Raw genomic sequence first — 18,696 nt, forward strand, 5'->3', positions numbered from 1 at the left:
TTAACTTGCGGGACGAAAAACTGAGCAGTGAAAACCCTTCAGGATATTGCACAAATCCAATTCTGAACATTAAAGATTAAATCTTCAACTGACTGTGGAGCAAATGGCTAAATGCATTGCCTCTGAGTGTTGTCGCAGTGCCGTCCGTCTCTATTGATCCGGGTCTTGTCCTCTTGTGCTCACTTCTGAAGGGCGGTTAGTTTGCAGGCACTAATGCTTGTCCTGCACTTGAACAATCAATGTTAAGTTTGGTGAGACCACAGGAGGGGTAGATTGGCAGAGAGCAGTCTTTCATAACTAGCAATAAGACAGAAACAGAATCCATTTGGATTGAGATAAAGGATAAGATGGGGGTAGTGTACAAGCCATCTAATAGTGTAAGGGAATAACACAAGAACTTAAGAAATAGGAGCAGGAGTCAGCCATTCAGTCCCTCGAGCCTGCTCCACCATTCAATAGGGTCATGGCTGATCTTTGATCTCAACTCCACTTTCCCGCCCGATCTCCATATCCCTTGATTCCCTTGGAATCCCAAAAGCATCCACAGCTCTCTGGAGTAGAGAATTCCAAAGATTCTGAAAAAATGTCTCCTCATTCCAGTCTTAAATGGCCAACCCCTTATCCTGAGACTATGACCCCTGGTTCTAGACTCCCCAGCCCGGGGGAAACAACCTCCCTGCAACTACCCTGTCAAGCTCTCTCAGAATCTTGTATGTTTCAATGAGATCATCTCTCATTCTTCTAAACTCGAGAGAGTATCAGCCCAATCTACTAAATCTCTCCTCATAGGACAACCCTCATCCCAGGAATCAATCTGGTGAATCTTTGTTGCATCCCCTCTAAATTAAGTATATCTATATGTAAGGTGTGATCTCACCAAAGTCCTGTACAATTATAGTAAGACTTCCTTACTCTTATACTCCATCCCGCTTGCAATAAAGGCCAACATGTCATTTGCCTTCTTAATTGTTTGCTGTACCTGCAAGTTCACTTTCTATGTTTTTGTTCAAAGACCTCCCAATTTCTCAACAACAGCATTTAATAGTTTCTCTCAAATTAAAAAATATTTGTTTTCTATTATTCCTACCAAAATAACCCCACATTTCCCCACATTTTACTCCATCTGCCACTTATTTCCTACCCACTTAGCTTCTCTATATCTCCTTTGCAGCCTCTTTCCGCCCTCCTCACAACTTACCTTCCCACCGAGCTTTGTATCGTCAGCAAACTTGGATACATTATACTCAGTCCTTCATCTAGGTCACTGATATAGATTGTAAATAGCTGAGGCCCCAACACTGATCCTTGCGGCACCCCACTAGTTACAGCCTGCCAACCTGAAAATGACCCGTTTATTCCTACTTACAAAAGCAAAATACTGCAGATGTTAAAATCTGAAATAAAAACAGGGAATGCTGGTAATCTCAGTGGGTCAGGCAGCATCTGTGGAGAGAAAAACAGAGTTAATGTTTCGGGTCACCGACCCTTCGTCCAGACTGCCAAATGTTCGAAAAGAGCACATTTTTAAACACTGAAAGGGGGAGGGGAAGAAAGAACAAAAAGGAAGGTCTGTGATAGGGTGGAAGGCAGGAGAGATTAGAGAGACAAAAGGGATGATGGGCCAAATTGAAATGGTAATGATAGAGTTTAGAAAAAGGTTAGCCTGGTTAGGATGTGAATGGGATAGTAATGACCAGCTGCCATTATAGACAAAGAGAGGAAAAGAAAGCAGGAAAAAAACATAAGATGGGGGGTAGGGGGGAGGGGAGGGGAGGGGAAAGGGAGCCAAAGATGGCCAGTGGTTACAGTCTCAAATTGTTGACCTCGATGTTGAGTCCAGAATGCTGTAAAGTGTCTAAACGAAAGATGAGGTGCTGTTCCTCGAGCTTGCGTTGAGCTTCATTGGAACAGTGCAGGAGACCGAGGTCAGAGTGGGAGTGGAGTGGGGAATTAAAGTGACAGGCGACCGGAAGCTCAGGGTCACACTTACGGACTGAACGGAGGTGCTCCGCAAAACGGTCACCCAATCTACACTTGGTCTCCCCAATGTAGAGGAGACCACATCGTGAGCAGCGAATACAATATACTGAATTGAAAGAAGTACAAGTAAATCCCTGTTTCACCTGGAAGAAGTATTTGGGGCCCTGGATAGTGGGAAGGGAGGAGGTGAAAGGGCAGGTGTTGCATCTCCTGCACTTGCACGGGAAGGTACCGTGGGAAGGGGAGGGGGTGCTGGGGGTGACTGCGGAATGGACCAGGGTGTCGCAGAGGGAGCGGTCCCTTCGGAACGCTGAGAGGGGAGGGGAGGGGAAGATGTGATTGATGGTGGGATCACGCTGGAGGTGGCGGAAATGGTGGAGCATGATCCGTTGAATGTGGAGGCTGGTGGGGTGAAAGGTGAACCCTGTCATGGTTCGGAGGGGAAGGGGTGAGAGCAGAGGTGCAGTAAATCGAACGGACATGGTCGAGGAGAATCCTCGGTTGAAGAAAATGAAGACATGTCAGAGACACTGTTGTGAAAGGTGGTGTCGTCAGAACAGATGCAACGGAGACGGAGAAACTGGGAGAATGGAATGGAATGTAAGGACAGGAGGCGGGTGGGAGGAAGTGTAGTCCAGGTAGCTGTGGGAGTCAGTGGGCTTATAATGGATACTGGTCGACAGCCTATCCCCAGAGATGGAGACGGAGAAGTCGAGGAAGGGAAGAAAAGAGTTGGAGATGGACCATGTGAAGGTGAGGGAAGGGTGGAAATTGGATGCAAAGTGAATGAAATTTTCAAGTTCCGGACGAGAGCAGGAAACTGCACCGATATAGTCATCAATGTACCGGAAAAAGAGATGAGGGAGGGGACCCGAGTAGGACTGGAACAAAGAATGTTCCACATATCCCACGAAAAGGCAGGCATAGCTAGGACCCATGCGGGTTCCCATAGCAACACCTTTAATTTGGAGGAAGTGAGTGGAGTTAAAGGAGAAGTTTATTCCTGCTGTCTGTTTTCTATTCTTTAACCAATCCTCTATCCATGCTAATATATTACCCCCAACATAACAACCGTTTTTGTAGTACCTTATCGAATGCCTTTTGAAAATCCAAATATACTACATCCATTGGTTCCCCCTTATCTAGCATGCTAGTTACATCCTCGGAAGACTCAACAGATTTATCAAACATGATTTCCCTTTCATAAAACCATGTTGACTCTGCCTAATCATATTACGATTTTCTAAGTGCCTAAATACTTCCTCAATAATGGTTTCCGGCATTTTCGTGATGGCTAACTGGCTTATAGTTCCCTGTTTCTCTCTCCCTCCTTTCTTGAATAGCGGTGTTACATTTTCTCCAGAAGTGGAGGAAGAAATATGTAGGCAAATCTATGAAATGAGCAAAAGACAAAGAATAATAATCATGAGCTATTTAAACTACCCCAAATAAACTGGCAAGAAGTAAAAGGGGAATGGAATTTTTATAGAGTGCCGAGGACTCCTTTCTTACCCAGCACATAAGCCCAACAAGAGAGGAATCACTGCTGGATCTAGTAATGGGAAATGAACCAGAGCAGCTATAAGAAGTAAGCGTCAGGGAGTATTTTGGAAATAGCAATCACAACATAAAATTCCAGAGCAATGAAAATTGGGGATGTGAAAGAGGCCAGAATTGGAGGTGTGCAGAGATCTTGGAGGGTTGTAGGGCTGGAGGAGGTTACAGAGGTAGGGAAGGGTGAAGCCATAGAGGAATTTGAAAACCAGGATGAGAATTTTTAAATCAAGATGTTGCTGTACCGGGAGTCATTATTGATCAGCAAGCATAGGGGCAGTGGGTGAACGGAACTTGGTGTGAGTGAGGATCTGTGCGGCACAGATGCAGGCCGCAGAGTTCTGGATGAGCTCAGGTTTACGGAGTGTAAGATGGGAAGCTGGCCAGGAGAGATTGGAATAGTTGAGTCTAGCGATGACAAATGCATGGATGAGGGTGCCAGCAACAGAAGCTGAGTCAGGGCAGTGTTGCGCAGGTGGAAGTAAGCGATCTTGGTGGTGGAACGGATATGGGGTTCGTAAGCTCAACTCGGGGTCAAATAGGACAGTAAGGTTGCCTCAGACAATAGTCAGGGAGAGGGATAGAGTCTGTGGCTATGGAACAAAGACAAAGGTCAAAGTAATAGATTGGGAAAAAAAGCTAATTATGAGGGGTTGAGGATGGAACAAGGGACAGTGAACTCGGGGGGAAAAAAAACTAGTAAAAACGGAGATAGAATAGCAGTGGGAAATATTTAAAGTTCAGGAGAAATATATTCTGATTTAAAAAAACAAGAATAAACTACCCAGTGATGACACACAGAGATGGGGGTAAAACTGAAACTAAAGAAAAAGTCATTGACTCAGTACATAGACAACAAAGGAGAGGATGACAGAAGGGAATTCAAAAAGGTGAGGAAATAAGTCAGGAAAACAGTTAGGAAAGCAAAGAGATTTACATTAAACTATCAAAAAATGTAAAAATAAATAGTAAAGGATTCTAGATACAATTAATAAAAGAAAAATCAAGATTGTGAAAGTGCCATAAGGGAAGCACACGATAAACTCTCAGATGATGACAGGGAAAAGACAGAAATATTAAATGCCTCAGTATTTACCAGGGAGATCAACATAGTCGACATGACATTAGAAGAGATCAAAAAGGATATCAAGATATTTAAGATGTAAAGGAAGGAGTTGATTGATGAACTCATCAAATTTAGAGAGAATAAAACCCCTGGTCCATAAGGATTGCATCTGTAAATATTAAAATAAATTAAGGAAGAGCTAGCTGAGGCACTGTTACTTATGTATAAACTTTCATTAGAAAAGAGAATAGTGCCAGAGGACTGGTGGACAGCTAATGTTACTCCTATATTTAAAGGGAAATAGAACACATCCAGGGAACTTTAGACCAGTTAGTTTAATGTTGGTTGCAGGAAAGATATTGGAATCTTGCCTCAGATACACAAGAAGTAGGAACAGGAGTAGGCCATTCAGCCCCTCGAGCCTGCTCCACCATTCAATAAGATCATGGCTGATCTGATCATGGACTCAGCTCCACTTCCCTGCCCGCTCCCCATAACCCTTTATTTCCTTATCGTTCAAAAATATGTCTATCTCTGCCTTAAATATATTCAATGACCCAGCATCTACAGCTCTCTGGGGCAGAGAATTCCATAGATTTACAACCCTCCTAAGAAATTCTTCCTCATAGTTTTAAATGGGCGGCCCTTTATTCTGAGATTATGCCCCCTAGTTTTAGTTTCCCCTTTGAGTGGAAATATCCTCTCTGCATCCATCTTGTCGATCCCCCTCATTATCTTATGTTTCATTCTTCTGAACTCCAATGAGTTTGGACCCAACCTATCGTCATAAATCAACTCCCTCATCTCTGGAATCAACCTCGTGAACCTTCTCTGAACAGCCTCCAATTCAAGTATATCCTTCCTTAAATACAGAGACCAAAACTGTACGCAGTACTCCAGTTGTACAGTTGTAGCAGGACTTCTCTGCTTTTATACTCTATCCCCCTTGCAATAAAGGCCAACATTCCATTTGCCTTCCTGATCACCTGCATGGGTAGAGCTGCAGAACATCAAAGGGCAAAAAACGTTAGTGGGAGTTGTGTACAGACCTCCAAACAGTAGTAATGTTGGGGAGGGCATCAAACAGGAAATTAGCGGTGCATGCAATAAAGGTGCAGCAGTTATAATGGGTGACTTTAATATGCACATAGATTGGGCTAGCCAAACTGGAAGCAATACGGTGGAGGAGGATTTCCTGGAGTGCATAAGGGATGGTTTTCTAGACCAATATGTCGAGGAACCAACTAGGGGGGAGGCCATCTTAGACTGGGTGTTGTGTAATGAGAGAGGATTAATTAGCAATCTCGTTGTGCAAGGCCCCTTGGGGAAGAGTGACCATAATATGGTAGAATTCTGCATTAGGATGGAGAATGAAACAGTTAATTCAGAGACCATGGTCCAGAACTTAAAGAAGGCTAACTTTGAAGGTATGAGGCGTGAATTGGCTAGGATAGATTGGCGAATGATACTTAAGGGGTTGACTGTGGATGGGCAATGGCAGACATTTAGAGCCCGCATGGATGAACTACAACAATTGTACATTCCTCCCTGGCGTAAAAATAAAAAAGGGAAGGTGGCTCAACCGTGGCTATCAAGGGAAATCAGGGATAGTATTAAAGCCAAGGAAGTGGCATACAAATTGGCCAGAAATAGCAGCGAACCCAGGGACTGGGAGAAATTTAGAACTCAGCAGAGGAGGACAAAGGGTTTGATTAGGGCAGGGAAAATGGAGTACGAGAAGAAGCTTGCAGGGAACATTGCAAAAGTTTCTATAGATATGTAAAAAGAAAAAGGTTAGTAAAGACAAACGTAGGTCCCCTGCAGTCAGAATCAGGGGAAGTCATAACGGGGAACAAAGAAATGGCGGACCAATTGAACAAGTACTTTGGTTCAGTATTCATTAAGGAGGACACAAACAACCTTCCGGATATAAAAGGGGTCAAAGGGTCCAGTAAGGAGGAGAAACTGAGGGAAATCCTTATTAGTCGGGAAATTGTGTTGGGGAAATTGATGGGATTGAAGGCCGATAAATCCCCAGGGCCTGATGGACTGCATCCCAGAGTACTTAAGGAGGTGGCCTTGGAAATAGCGGATGCATTGACAGTCATTTTCCAACATTCCATTGACTCTGGATCAGTTCCTGTGGAGTGGAGGGTAGCTAATGTAACCCCACTTTTTAAAAAAGGAGGGAGAGAGAAAACAGGGAATTATAGACCGGTCAGCCTGACATCGGTAGTGGGTAAAATGATGGAATCAATTATTAAGGATGTCATAGCAGTGCATTTGGAAAGAGGTGGCATGATAGGTCCAAGTCAGCATGGATTTGTGAAAGGGAAATCATGCTTGACAAATCTTCTGGAAATTTTTGAGGATGTTTCCAGTAGAGTGGACAAGGAAGAACCAGTTGATGTGGTATATTTGGACTTTCAGAAGGCTTTCGACAAGGTCCCACACAAGAGATTAATGTGCAAAGTTAAAGCACATGGGATTGGGGGTAGTGTGCTGACATGGATTGAGAACTGGTTGTCAGACAGGAAGCAAAGAGTAGGAGTAAATGGGGACTTTTCAGAATGGCAGGCAGTGACTAGTGGGGTACCGCAAGGTTCTGTGCTGGGGCCCCAGCTGTTTACACTGTACATTAATGATTTATAATCTATATTAACGACTTGGATGAAGGGACCGCGTGTAATGTAACCAAGTTTGCTGATGATACAAAGATGGGTGGGAAAGCAAATTGTGAGGAGGACACAAAAAATCTGCAAGGGGATATAGACAGGCTAAGTGAGTGGGCAACAATTTTGCAGATAGAGAATAATGTAGGAAAATGTGAGGTTATCCACTTTGGCAGAAAAAAAGAGAAAAGATTATAATTTAAATGGAGAAAAATTGCAAGTGCTGCAGTACAGAGGGACCTGGGGGTCCTTGTACAGGAAACACAAAAAGGCTGAGGGGAGACCTAATATGGTCTTTAAAATTATCAAGGGATTTGATAATTTCCACTTGTGGTGATGGGGGGGGGGGGGGGGGGGTCCAAAACTAGGAACCATAAGGGAGCGGGAGGTCGAGGATTGAGGCCTATAAAAGGCCAGGAGCAGCGGCAGTCGGGAGAGCGAGAGCGAGAGCGAGGATTGAGGCCTATAAAGGCCAGGAGCAGCGGCAGTCGGGAGAGCGAGAGCGAGAGCGAGGTCGAGGATTGAGGCCTATAAAAGGCCAGGAGCAGCGGCAGTCGGGAGCGGGAGGTCGAGGATCGAGGCCGATAAAAGGCCAGGAGCAGCGGCAGTCGGGAGAGCGAGAGCGAGAGCGAGGATTGAGGCCTATAAAGGCCAGGAGCAGCGGCAGTCGGGAGAGCGAGAGCGAGGTCGAGGATTGAGGCCTATAAAAGGCCAGGAGCAGCGGCAGTCGCGAGAGCGAGAGCGAGGTCGAGGATTGAGGCCTATAAAGGCCAGGAGCAGCGGCAGTCGGGAGAGCGAGAGCGAGGTCGAGGATTGAGGCCTATAAAAGGCCAGGAGCAGCGGCAGTCAGTGCAGGGACAAAAGTAAACAAAGAAGTCATAAGGAATCGAAGTGTGACGTCACAGCCAAGCTGGTGGATTGGTAAGTATTTAATCTCTTTCGTTTACTTTTTCTTTTCTTATCAGGAGGTAACCTTTGGCATTGTTGCCTAATTAAGTTAATTTAAGGGTTAAGTCATGGCAGGAGAGCCCAGACCCGTGTGATGCTCCTCCTGTGCTATGTGGGAAGTCAGGGACGCTTCCAGTGTAGACCAGGAGTTGTGCATGGATTCACTCTGGAGCATCTGCGATGCTGAGGATGTCGTGAATAGCACGTTTAGTGAATTGGTCACACCGCAGGTAAAGGTTACACAAAGATAGGGAATGGGTGACCATCAGGCAGAGAAGTGGAAAGAAGGTAGTGCAGGGGTCCCCTGTGGTCATCTCCCTCCAAAACAGATATACCGTTTTGGGTACTGTTGGGGGAGATGACTCATCAGGGGAAGGCAGCAACAGCTAAGTTCATAGCACCGTGGGTGGCTCTGCTGCACAGGAGGGCAGGAAAAAGAGTGGGAGAGCTATAGTAGTAGGGGATTCTATTGTAAGGGGAATAGATAGGCGTTTCTGCAGCCGCAATCGAGACTCCAGGATGGTATGTTGCCTCCCTGGTGCAAGGGTCAAGGATGTCTCGGAGCGGATGCAGGGCATTCTGGAGGGGGAGGGTGAACAGCCAGTTGTCGTGGTGCATATAGGTACCAACGATATAGGTAAAAAAACGGGATGAGTTCCTACAAGCTGAATTTAGGGAGCGAGGAGTTAAATTAAAAAGTAGGACCTCAAAGGAGGATTACTACCAGTGCCCGTGCTAGCCAGAGTAGAAATAGGATAGTTAAGATGAATGCATGGCTTGAGGAATGGTGCAAGAGGGAGGGATTCAAATTCCTGGGACATGGGAACTGGGTCTGGGGGAGGTGGGACCAGTACAAAACTGCACCTGGGCAAGACCGGAACCAATGTCCCAGGGGGAGTTTTTGCCAGTGCTGTTGGGAGGGGTTAAACTAATATGGCATGGGGATGGAAATCTATGCAGGGAGATTCGGGGAAGTAAAATGGGGGCAGAAGCAAAAGGTAGAAAGGAGATGAAAAGTGGAGGGCAAAGAAATCAAAGGCAAAAATCAAAAAGGGCTACATTACAACATAATTCTAAAAGGACAAAGTGTGTTAAAAAGACAAGCCTGAAGACTCTGTCTCAATGCGAGGAGCATTCGTAATAAGGTGGATGAATTAACTGCGCAGATAGCTGTTAACGGATATGATGTAATTGGGATTACGGAGACATGGCTCCAGGTTGATCAAGGCTGGGAACTCAACATCCAGGGGTATTCAATATTCAGGAAGGATAGACAGAAAGGAAAAGGATATGGGGTAGTGTTGCTGGTTAAAGAGGAGATTAACGCAATAGTAAGGAAGGACATTAGCTTGGATGATGTGGAATCTGTATGGGTGGAGCTGCGAACACCAAAGGGCAGAAAATGCTAGTGGGAGTTGTGTACAGACCACAAAACAGTAGTGAGGTTGAGGATGGCATCAAAAAGGAAATTAGTGATGTGTACAATAAAGGTACAGCAGTTATCATGGGTGACTTTACTCCACATACAGATTGGGCTAACCAAACTGGTAGCAATACGGTGGAGCAGGATTTCCTGGAGTATATAAGGGGTGGTTTTCTTGACCAATATGTCGAGGAACCAACTAGAGAGCTGGCCATCCTAGTCCGGGTGATGTGTAACGAGAGAGGATTAATTAGCAATCTTGTGCAAGGCCCCTTGGGGGGAAGAGTGACCATAATATGGTAGAATTCTTCATTAAGATGGAGAGTGACACAGTTAATTCAGAGACTAGGGTCCTGAACTTAAAGAAAGGTAACTTCGATGGTATGAGACGTGAATTGGCTAGGATAGACTGGCGAATGATACTTAAAGGGTTGATAGTGGATAGGCAATAGCAGACATTTAAAGATCACATGGATCAACAATTGTACATCCCTGTCTGGCGTAAAAATAAAATTGGGAAGGTGGCTCAACCGTGGCCAACAAGGGAAATTAGGGATAGTGTTAAATCCAAGGAAGAGGCATATAAATTGGCCAGAAAAAGCAGCAAAACTGAGGACTGGGAGAAATTTAGAATTCAGCAGAGGAGGACAAAGGGTTTAATTAGGAGGGGGGAAATAGAGTATGAGAGTAAGCTTGCAGGGAACATAGAAAGGTCCCTTGCAGTCAGATTCAGGTGAATTTATAATGGGGCACAAGGAAATGGCAGACCAATTGAACAAATACTTTGGTTCTGTCTTCACGAAGGAAGACACAAATAACCTTCTGGAAATACTAGGGGACCGAGGGTCTAGCGAGAAGGAACTGAAGGAAATCCTTATTAGACAGAAAATTGTGTTAGGGAAATTGATGGGACTGGAGGCCGATAAATCCCCAGGGCCTGGTAGTCTGCATCCCAGAGTACTCAAGGAAGTGGCCCGAGAAATAGTGGATGCATTGATGGTCATTTTCCAACATTCTATAGACTCTGGATCATATCCTGTGGATTGGAGGGTAACTAATGTAACCCCACTTTTTTTTTTTTAAAAAGGGAGAGAGAAAACAGGGAACTATAGACTGGTTAGCCTGACATCGGTAGTGGGCAAAATGTTGGAATCAATTATTAAAGATGTAATAGCAGTGCATTTGGAAAGCAGTGGCAGGATCAGTCCAAGTGAGCATGGATTTATGAAAAGAAAATCATGCTTGACAAATTTTCTAGAATTTTTTGAGGATGTAACTAGCAGAGTGGACAAGGGAGAACCAGTGTATGTAGACTTTCAAAAGGCTTTTGACAAGGTCCCACACAAGAGATTAGTGTGCAAAATTAAAGCACATAGTATTGGGGGTAATGTATTGACGTGGATAGAGAACTGGTTGGCAGACAGGAAGCAAAGAGTAGGAATAAACAGGTCCTTTTCAGAATGGCAGGCAGTGACTAGTGGGGTACCGCAAGGTTCGGTGCTGGGACCCCAGCTATTTACATTGTTCATTAATGATTTAGACGAAGGAATTGAATGTAATATCTCCAAGTTTGCAGATGACACTAAGCTGGGTGGCAGTGTGAGCTGTGAGGAGGATGCTAAGAGGCAGCAGAGTGACTTGGACAGGTTAGGTGAGTGGGCAAATGCATGGCAGATGCAGTATAATGTAGATAAATGTGAGGTTATCCACTTTGTTAGCAAAAACAGGAAGACAGAATATTATCTGAATGGTGACAGATTAGGAAAAGGGGAGGTGCAATGAGACCTGGGTGTCATGGTTCATCAGTCATTGAAAGTTAGCATGCAGGTACAGCAGGCAGTGAAGAAGGCAAATGGCATGTTGGCCTTCATAGCGAGAGGATTTGAGTATAGGAGCAGGGAGGTCTTACTACAGTTGTACAGGGCCTTGAATATTGTGTACAGTTTTGTTCTCCTAATCTGAGCAAGGACATTCTTGCTATTGAGGGAGTGCAGAGAAGGATCACCAAACTGATTCCTGGGATGGCAGGACTGACATATGAAGAAAGACTGAATCGACATGGCTGATAGTCATTGGAATTTAGAAGAATGAGAGATCATCTCATAGAAACATATAAAATTCTGACGGAACTGGACAGGTTAGATGCAGGAAGAATGTTCCCGATGTTGGGGAAGTCCAGAACCAGGGGACACAGTCTAAGGATAAGGGGGAAGCCATTTAGGACCAAGATGAGGAGAAACTTCTTCACTCAGAGTTGTGAACCTGTGGAATTCCCTACCACAGAAAGTTGTTGAGGCCAGTTCGTTAGATATATTCAAAGGGGAGTTAGATGTGGCCCTTACGGCTAAAGGGATCAAGGGGTATGGAGAGAAGGCAGGAATGGGGGATACTGAGGTGAATGATCAGCCATGATCTTATTGAATGGCGGTACAGGCTCAAAGGGCCGAATGGCCTACTCCTGCACCTATTTTCTATGTTTCTATAAGACAGTCATTAATAAATCCAATAAGGAATTCAGGAGAAATGTGTTTACCCAGGCAGTGGTGAGAATGTGAAACTCACTACCATGATTAGTTGAGGCAAATAGCAGAGATGCAATTAAGGGGAAGCTACATAAGTACGTGAGGGAGCAAGGAGCAGTCGGATATGCTGATAGGGTGGGATGAAGCTCAAATAGAGCATATACACTGGTATTGACCAGTTGGGTCGAATAGTCTGTTTCTGTTCTTTTAATTCTATGTAAAACTGCACCTCTGCCATTCTGTCCCATGACTTTCTTTGGCTTACATGTTTATTTCAGAATCGTTGCCTTCGCACAAGTCCCTCCATAGCCCCATTACCTTTAAACCTCCTATATTCCTACATCGACTTTTTAATCAGTCATAGAGTCATCAGCCATCTTAGTCCCTCCACCTCTGTCCTCTCCTTCAAACCCTCCTGAACCCGACCTCAGACCACGTCTTTGTCCACCACCCTGCCTTTCGGTGTCTGATTATTTTTGCCTCTGTGAACATAGGACCGGCAGTAGCCCATTCAGCCCCTTCGAGCCTGTTCTGCCAATCCATTTGATCATGGATGATCTGTATCTTAACTCCCATCTATCCGCCTTGGTTCCGTAACCCTTACTACCCTTGCCTGAACTCTGGTTTGACATTTTCGCTTGACTGAGTGAGTGGCAATTCACTGGAATATAATGTGGGGAAATGTGAGGTTACTCACTTTGGTAGGAAGAATAGAAAAACAGAATGTTTTTTAAATGGTGAGAAATGTTTAAATGTTGGTGTTGAGAGATTTTGGGGTCCTTGTGCAGGAAACACAGAAAGCAGGTACAGCAAGCAATAAGGAAGGCAAATGAAACGTTGGCCTTTATTGCAGGGGGTTGGTGTATAAGAGTAAGGAAGTCTTGCTCCAATTGTACAGGCCCTGGTGAGACCACACCTGGAGTACTGTGCACAGCTTTGGTCTCCTTATCTAAGGAAGAATATACTTGCCCTGGAGACGGTGCAACGGAGGTTCACCAGATGGATTCCTGGGATGAGAGGGCCGTCCTATGAGGAGTGATTGTGTAGGTTGGGCCGATACTCTCTGGGGTTTAGAATAATGAGAGGTATCTCATTGAAACATACAAAATTCTGAAGGGGATTGACAGGGTAGATGCTAAGAGGTTGTTTCCTCCCGGGCTGGAGAGTCTAGAACCAGGGGGCACAGTCTCAGGATAAGGGGTTGGCCATTTAGAACTGAGATGAGGAGAAATTTCTTCACTCAGAGGGTTGTGAATCTTTGGAATTCTCTGAATTCAGTGGATGCTGAGTTTCTGAATATATTCAAGGCTGAGATAGATAGATTTTGAGAGTCTTAAGGGAATCAAGGAATATGGAGATCGGGTGGGAAAGTCGATGATCAGCCAAGGCCTGCTCCTATTTCTTATGTTCTTATTCTCGGGAATACAAGCCTAATCTATGTCCTGATAAATTAGCCCTTTTAGCCCCGGTATGATTCTGGTGACTCTGCTCTGCTCTGCTCCCCCTCCGAGGCCGATCTATCCTCCCTGTGGTGCGGGGTCAGGAACTGAACACTACTCCAGATGAGCTCTAACCAGAGCTTTATATAACCAGAGTTGTATTCCAGCTCTCCAGGTAAAGGCCAACATTCCATTAGCCGTTTAAATTATTTTTTGTACCTGCTCTCTCATTTTTATGATTTCTGTACACGGACCCATTCATCTCTCGGCCCCTCCACATTTCCAGCTTCTCATCATTTAGAGAATACTTTGATCTGTCTTTCTTGGGTCCAGGGTGGATGACCCCGCATTGAACTCCATCTGCCACAGTTTTGCCCACTCACTCACTCACTCAATCTATCAATGCCCCTTTGCAGCTTCCTGCTCCCATCGACACTATTTACTGTGCCAGAAAACCTGGATATATGGCTCGCTATTCCTTCATCCAAGTCATTGATAAATATAGTGAAAAGGTGAGGCCCCAGCACAGATCCCTGGGGGGCAGCACTAGTCACATCCTGTCAATTGGACAACATTCCATTTACCCTTACACTCTGTCTCCTACCACCTAGCCAATTCCCTGCCCATGTCAGCTGTGCCTCAGTTGGTAGCATTTTGCCTCTGAGTCAGAAGTTGTGGGTTCAAGTCCCACTCCAGAACCTGAGTGCAAAACAGTCGAGTGCAGTGCTGGGGGCCCCATCTAATCTCGGGTGGATCCCATTTATGTCAATAGGTTGCCTCCAATTCGTTGGCCTCTCACTTTTCATCTTGTGGAGTGCTGTGGGATGTTTCAGTACATCAAAGGTACATAAAAGTGCCCGTGGTAGTGGATATGCTATACTTTGTTCTTTGTATTGAATCACTCACACTCATTTGATTTCCCAGGGTTTTCAAGGTTTTGGATTTGGAGATGGTGGATTCCAGATGTCATTCGGGATCGGAGCATTTCCATTTGGGATTTTTGCGACAGCTTTTAACATTAATGATGGCCGTCCGCCTCCAGGTACGTGATTAAAATCAGCACATTCTCCATCCGGTACACGCATCCAGTACTGCACAGAACAGGTACACAGATGGCTCTGCAATTGCCTTATGTCAATTGCCACACTGAATGACAAGCTTGTAGTGTTTATATTTATTAAGTGGTACATAAAAAGCCATTCAAAGCTGAAGATTGTGGTTTGGTGCCTTTGACCTGACCTTAGCTGGGGTAGCGGATCATTGAATCTTACAGCACAGGAGAACATTCAGCCCAGCGTGCCTGGGCTGGATCTTTGTCCCACTCCCTGCTCTTTCCCCATGCCTGGCCATTTTGTCCTTTTCAAGTAATTTACACAATTCTTTTTTCAAAAGTTAGCTTTCTGTGGTTGGCCTCTGCCTGGGTGATGGTGAGCAAAAGTGTCCAGGGTTCCTGCTCTTGGTGCCACTGCTGAAATCATGTGCGAGGAGAGCAGGAGCAGGTTGGCTATGATGCCCTCCACTGTTGAATAGCCTGTATAATGTTAGGATTTGCCCCCTATTAGGCAAAATATCATTGGATTTTCACAGGATATTCTGTATCCTTTAAACAAGCTTGTAAACTAGGAAACAATTTATCTGTTTAATGCTTTTTATTCATAACACACTACTCACTACTTAGTATCTGTCTGTACCAGTAATCTCATGCTAAGAGAGGACCCATCAGGAAGAGTTGTAAGTATGTAGTTCTAGTCTGTTTATGCTGGTCGAAGCTAGAAGTTCAAGCCCCATTGAGCTTTTTATAGTGTAACCTTTTGCTGTCATGATACCATGTCTACACATTCTGGTTACTTTCCATTAAAAGTAACATATTTAACCTATTAAGTCATCTTGATGATGATGTAATCCTCTTTAGTAACCCCACATTGTTACATCTGGTGTTCTGAGGATCTGTCCTTGGCCCCCTCCTACTTCTCTGTTACATGCTGCCCCTTAGCGACATCATCCGGAAACACAGCGTCAGTTTCCACATGTATGCTGACGACACCCAGCTATACCTCACCACCACTTCTCTCCACTCCTCCACAGTCTCTTAATTGGCAGACTGGACAAACAGAAATTTTCGGCAATTAAATATTGGCAAGACCGAAGCCATTGTCTTTGCTCCCTGCTACAAACTGCGTTCCCTAACCACTGACTCCATCCCTCTCTCCAATCTCGATCTAAGGCTGAACCAGACTGTTTGCTACCTAGGTGTCATATTTGACCCTGAAATGTGCTTCCAGCCACATATTCCATCCCCGTAACATTGCCCACCTCTGCCCTTGCCTCAGCTCATCTGCTGCTGAAACACTCATCCATGCCTTTGTTACCTCTAGACTTGACCATTCCAACTTACTCCTGACCGGCCTCCCACATTCCACACTACATAAACTTGAGGTTATCCAAAACACGCATCAGGTCCCGCTCACACATCACCCCTGTGCTCGCCGACCTACGTAAAGCAACACCTGGATTTCAAAATTCTCATCTTGTTTACAAATCCCTCCATGGCCTTGCCTCGCTGTAATCTCCTTCAGCCTCACAACCCCAAGATGTCTGCCCTCTTGAGCATCCCTCAACCATCGGTGCATTCAGCTGTTCGGGCCTCCCTGCCTAAACTTCTCTACCTCTCTTTCCGCCTTTAAGACGCTCCTTAACACCTACCTCTTTAACCAAGCTTTTGGCCATCTGCTGTAAATTCTTGTGGCTCAGTGTCAAATGTATTTGTTTTGTCTTATGATATACTCCTGTGAAGTGCCTTGGGATGTTTCACTACGTTAAAGGGTCAGGAAGTGGAGGTGGCCAGTGCACCTGGAACCACAGCAGGAGACGAGGGGAGATGGGGAGTGTTCTTTAACCGCAATATGTGACTGTCTCCAGCTACTGGCTCTGACTTTCTTTGTGACCTTTCACCCTGCAGCAGTCCCGGGAACCCCGCAGTATATGGATGAACAGTTCCTGTCTCGCCTTTTCCTCTTTGTGGCTCTTGTGATTATGTTCTGGCTTCTCATTGCATAAGGACAAACACCGGCAATTATTCCAGGCCTGTGTGTGGTCTGCAATATGGGCTGATGAACTTTCCCAGGGAAATTAGAATCTATCTGCAAGTTTTTCTACATTCATGCAATAAGTACAAAAATCCTATTTAAATGGGACAAGCTATTCTTTGAATTACAGAAGGATATAAAGAAAGCAGAGTGTGAGTGGGACTGGTTTGAATGGACTGCTAATGTTTGTTTAAAAAACTCCTATTCCTAGGCTGTAAATCTATGGTATCTGTGTGTTCAGTGAGTAGGCAGGTGGTGGGTCTGCTATGTCTGTGCCCGAATCACTGCCGCACTGTCATCTTGGAAATGGCCAACTAGCTGAACAGATGGCCCTTGAAGTGGAAAGGCTGGGAGGATCTTCAATGCTGCCTCTAGCTGCACTTGATTAAACCTTTGACTAATACAAACCTCACTCCAGCACACAATCTAGGCTGGCACTGTAGGGTAGTCTGCCTGTTCAGGTGAATATAAAAGATCTCACGTACTATTCAAAGATGAGCGAGAGTTGTGTGTGCTGGGCAACCAACACTACCCAACCCAGATTAGCTGGTCACTGCCATGTTGCCCTACATAATTGACCATGCTTCAACAGCAATTCTTTGGCATGAACTGAGGGTGGTGGTGATAAAGTTCCTTCTTTGCTATTACTTTGATGGAAAAAAGCAAATCAGTAACGGCTAGCCTGCCCTCACCTACAGCTGATAAAAGGCAATCACCGATCGGCAGGCTATGGGTCATTTCCTCCCTCTGCGAATAGGGGTGGCGTAGAGTTTCTCAATGGCACCTTATCCATGCTTCCCTTTATTCACCTGCTCCTTGACACTTGGTAAATAAATCTTGCAATATAGGCCCAGGTCCCCTGCTGTGTACCTAATGCAGTGGTGGATGGGAGGGGAGGCCTCCTGGAATCTTGTACCCAGTGTTCTCCTAATTTGTCTTTGTGTGGATTCACCTTTTGCAAACTGTCAATTTTTGTACATCTCTTCCATAAACTCACCTGTCCGACACCACCTTTCAAAATCTTAATTCTGCAGTGTGTCGCTATCATTCTGAGGATGCAGCGTGAGTGAAACCTCGCAGTGTTGTTTAAAGTACAGCTGACTTTGAACATTCAGGGACCACTACTGATGACCCCCGCTGCCGTTACAACCTTTCAGGGGGAGACACATGCATTTCTGTCAGGCAGGAGACTGGGATTTGGAACCTGGCTGGGCTCCTGGTTAGCAAGAGGAACTGGTGTGACAGATTGGGATACTGCAGTTACAGAGCAAAAGGCTGGATTGTGGGCAGGCTAGAGCTAGTCCACTCCATCTGTCATTCAGCTTAGCGCAGTTCCTGGAACCCCATAGGGACTGCCAGGAGGACCAGGGTAATGCTTAATACCGGCCCAAGTAGCTGATCACCCACCGTGCTGGGTAAAGGAGAGGGTATCAGCAAACTGCTGTTAGAAACATCAAAATGTATTCATTTAATATCCTGTTTGCTGCTTTGTATCAGATGTCAAATAAAAATTGTACATAAATTGACTGATTCCTTATTGTATCTTTGTCCCAATAATGGATGTATACTGTGGATTTATTTTAAATTTCCTCATTGAAAGTTCTCTAAGAAAGGAAATTTAAAATCATAAACTAAAATTAGCCCAAAGTATGAGACCTTATCGAGCCCCTAGTAATGGGTAACCCGAGCCCCCGGTAATGTTAGAAGTGAGGCCATTTGAAGCTCTGGCATTTACTGAATGTAGCTGCCCGGCTAACAAGATTGAAGGTTCAAGCCCCACTCCATAGACCCGGGGGGGGGTAATTTGTGATAGCTTGAGAAATGAACCAGAGGTGCAAATGATCAAGTGCTCCGCTTCCTTTCTGCAGCAGGAGAGGTGGTGCTGCACAATTGCTGCAACCCTAAGCTCCGCACTGGGACCAGCAATCGGGCCCATGCAGCACAGTGCCAGGCTGAGCGATCAGGATTTTCCTACTTACTGCAGCAACCTCACCATTAACTCCTGC

The 18,696-nt window shown here is 45.2% G+C and overlaps 1 protein-coding gene across 1 annotated transcript in view; it reads left to right on the top strand.

Moving 5' to 3' along the window:
• Positions 1 to 18,216, top strand: part of rnf185 (ring finger protein 185) — a 36,277-nt gene extending 18,061 nt beyond the window's left edge. The window contains exons 5-6 of the mRNA XM_070887490.1: positions 14,529 to 14,646; positions 16,564 to 18,216. Coding sequence (XP_070743591.1) covers positions 14,529 to 14,646; positions 16,564 to 16,661 — 216 coding nt within the window. The 3' untranslated portion in view covers positions 16,662 to 18,216. The remainder of the gene's footprint in view (positions 1 to 14,528; positions 14,647 to 16,563) is intronic.
• The last annotated feature ends 480 nt before the right edge of the window (positions 18,217 to 18,696 follow it).

Source organism: Pristiophorus japonicus, chromosome 8, assembly GCF_044704955.1.
Source record: "Pristiophorus japonicus isolate sPriJap1 chromosome 8, sPriJap1.hap1, whole genome shotgun sequence".
Classification (NCBI taxonomy): Eukaryota; Metazoa; Chordata; class Chondrichthyes; family Pristiophoridae; genus Pristiophorus; species Pristiophorus japonicus.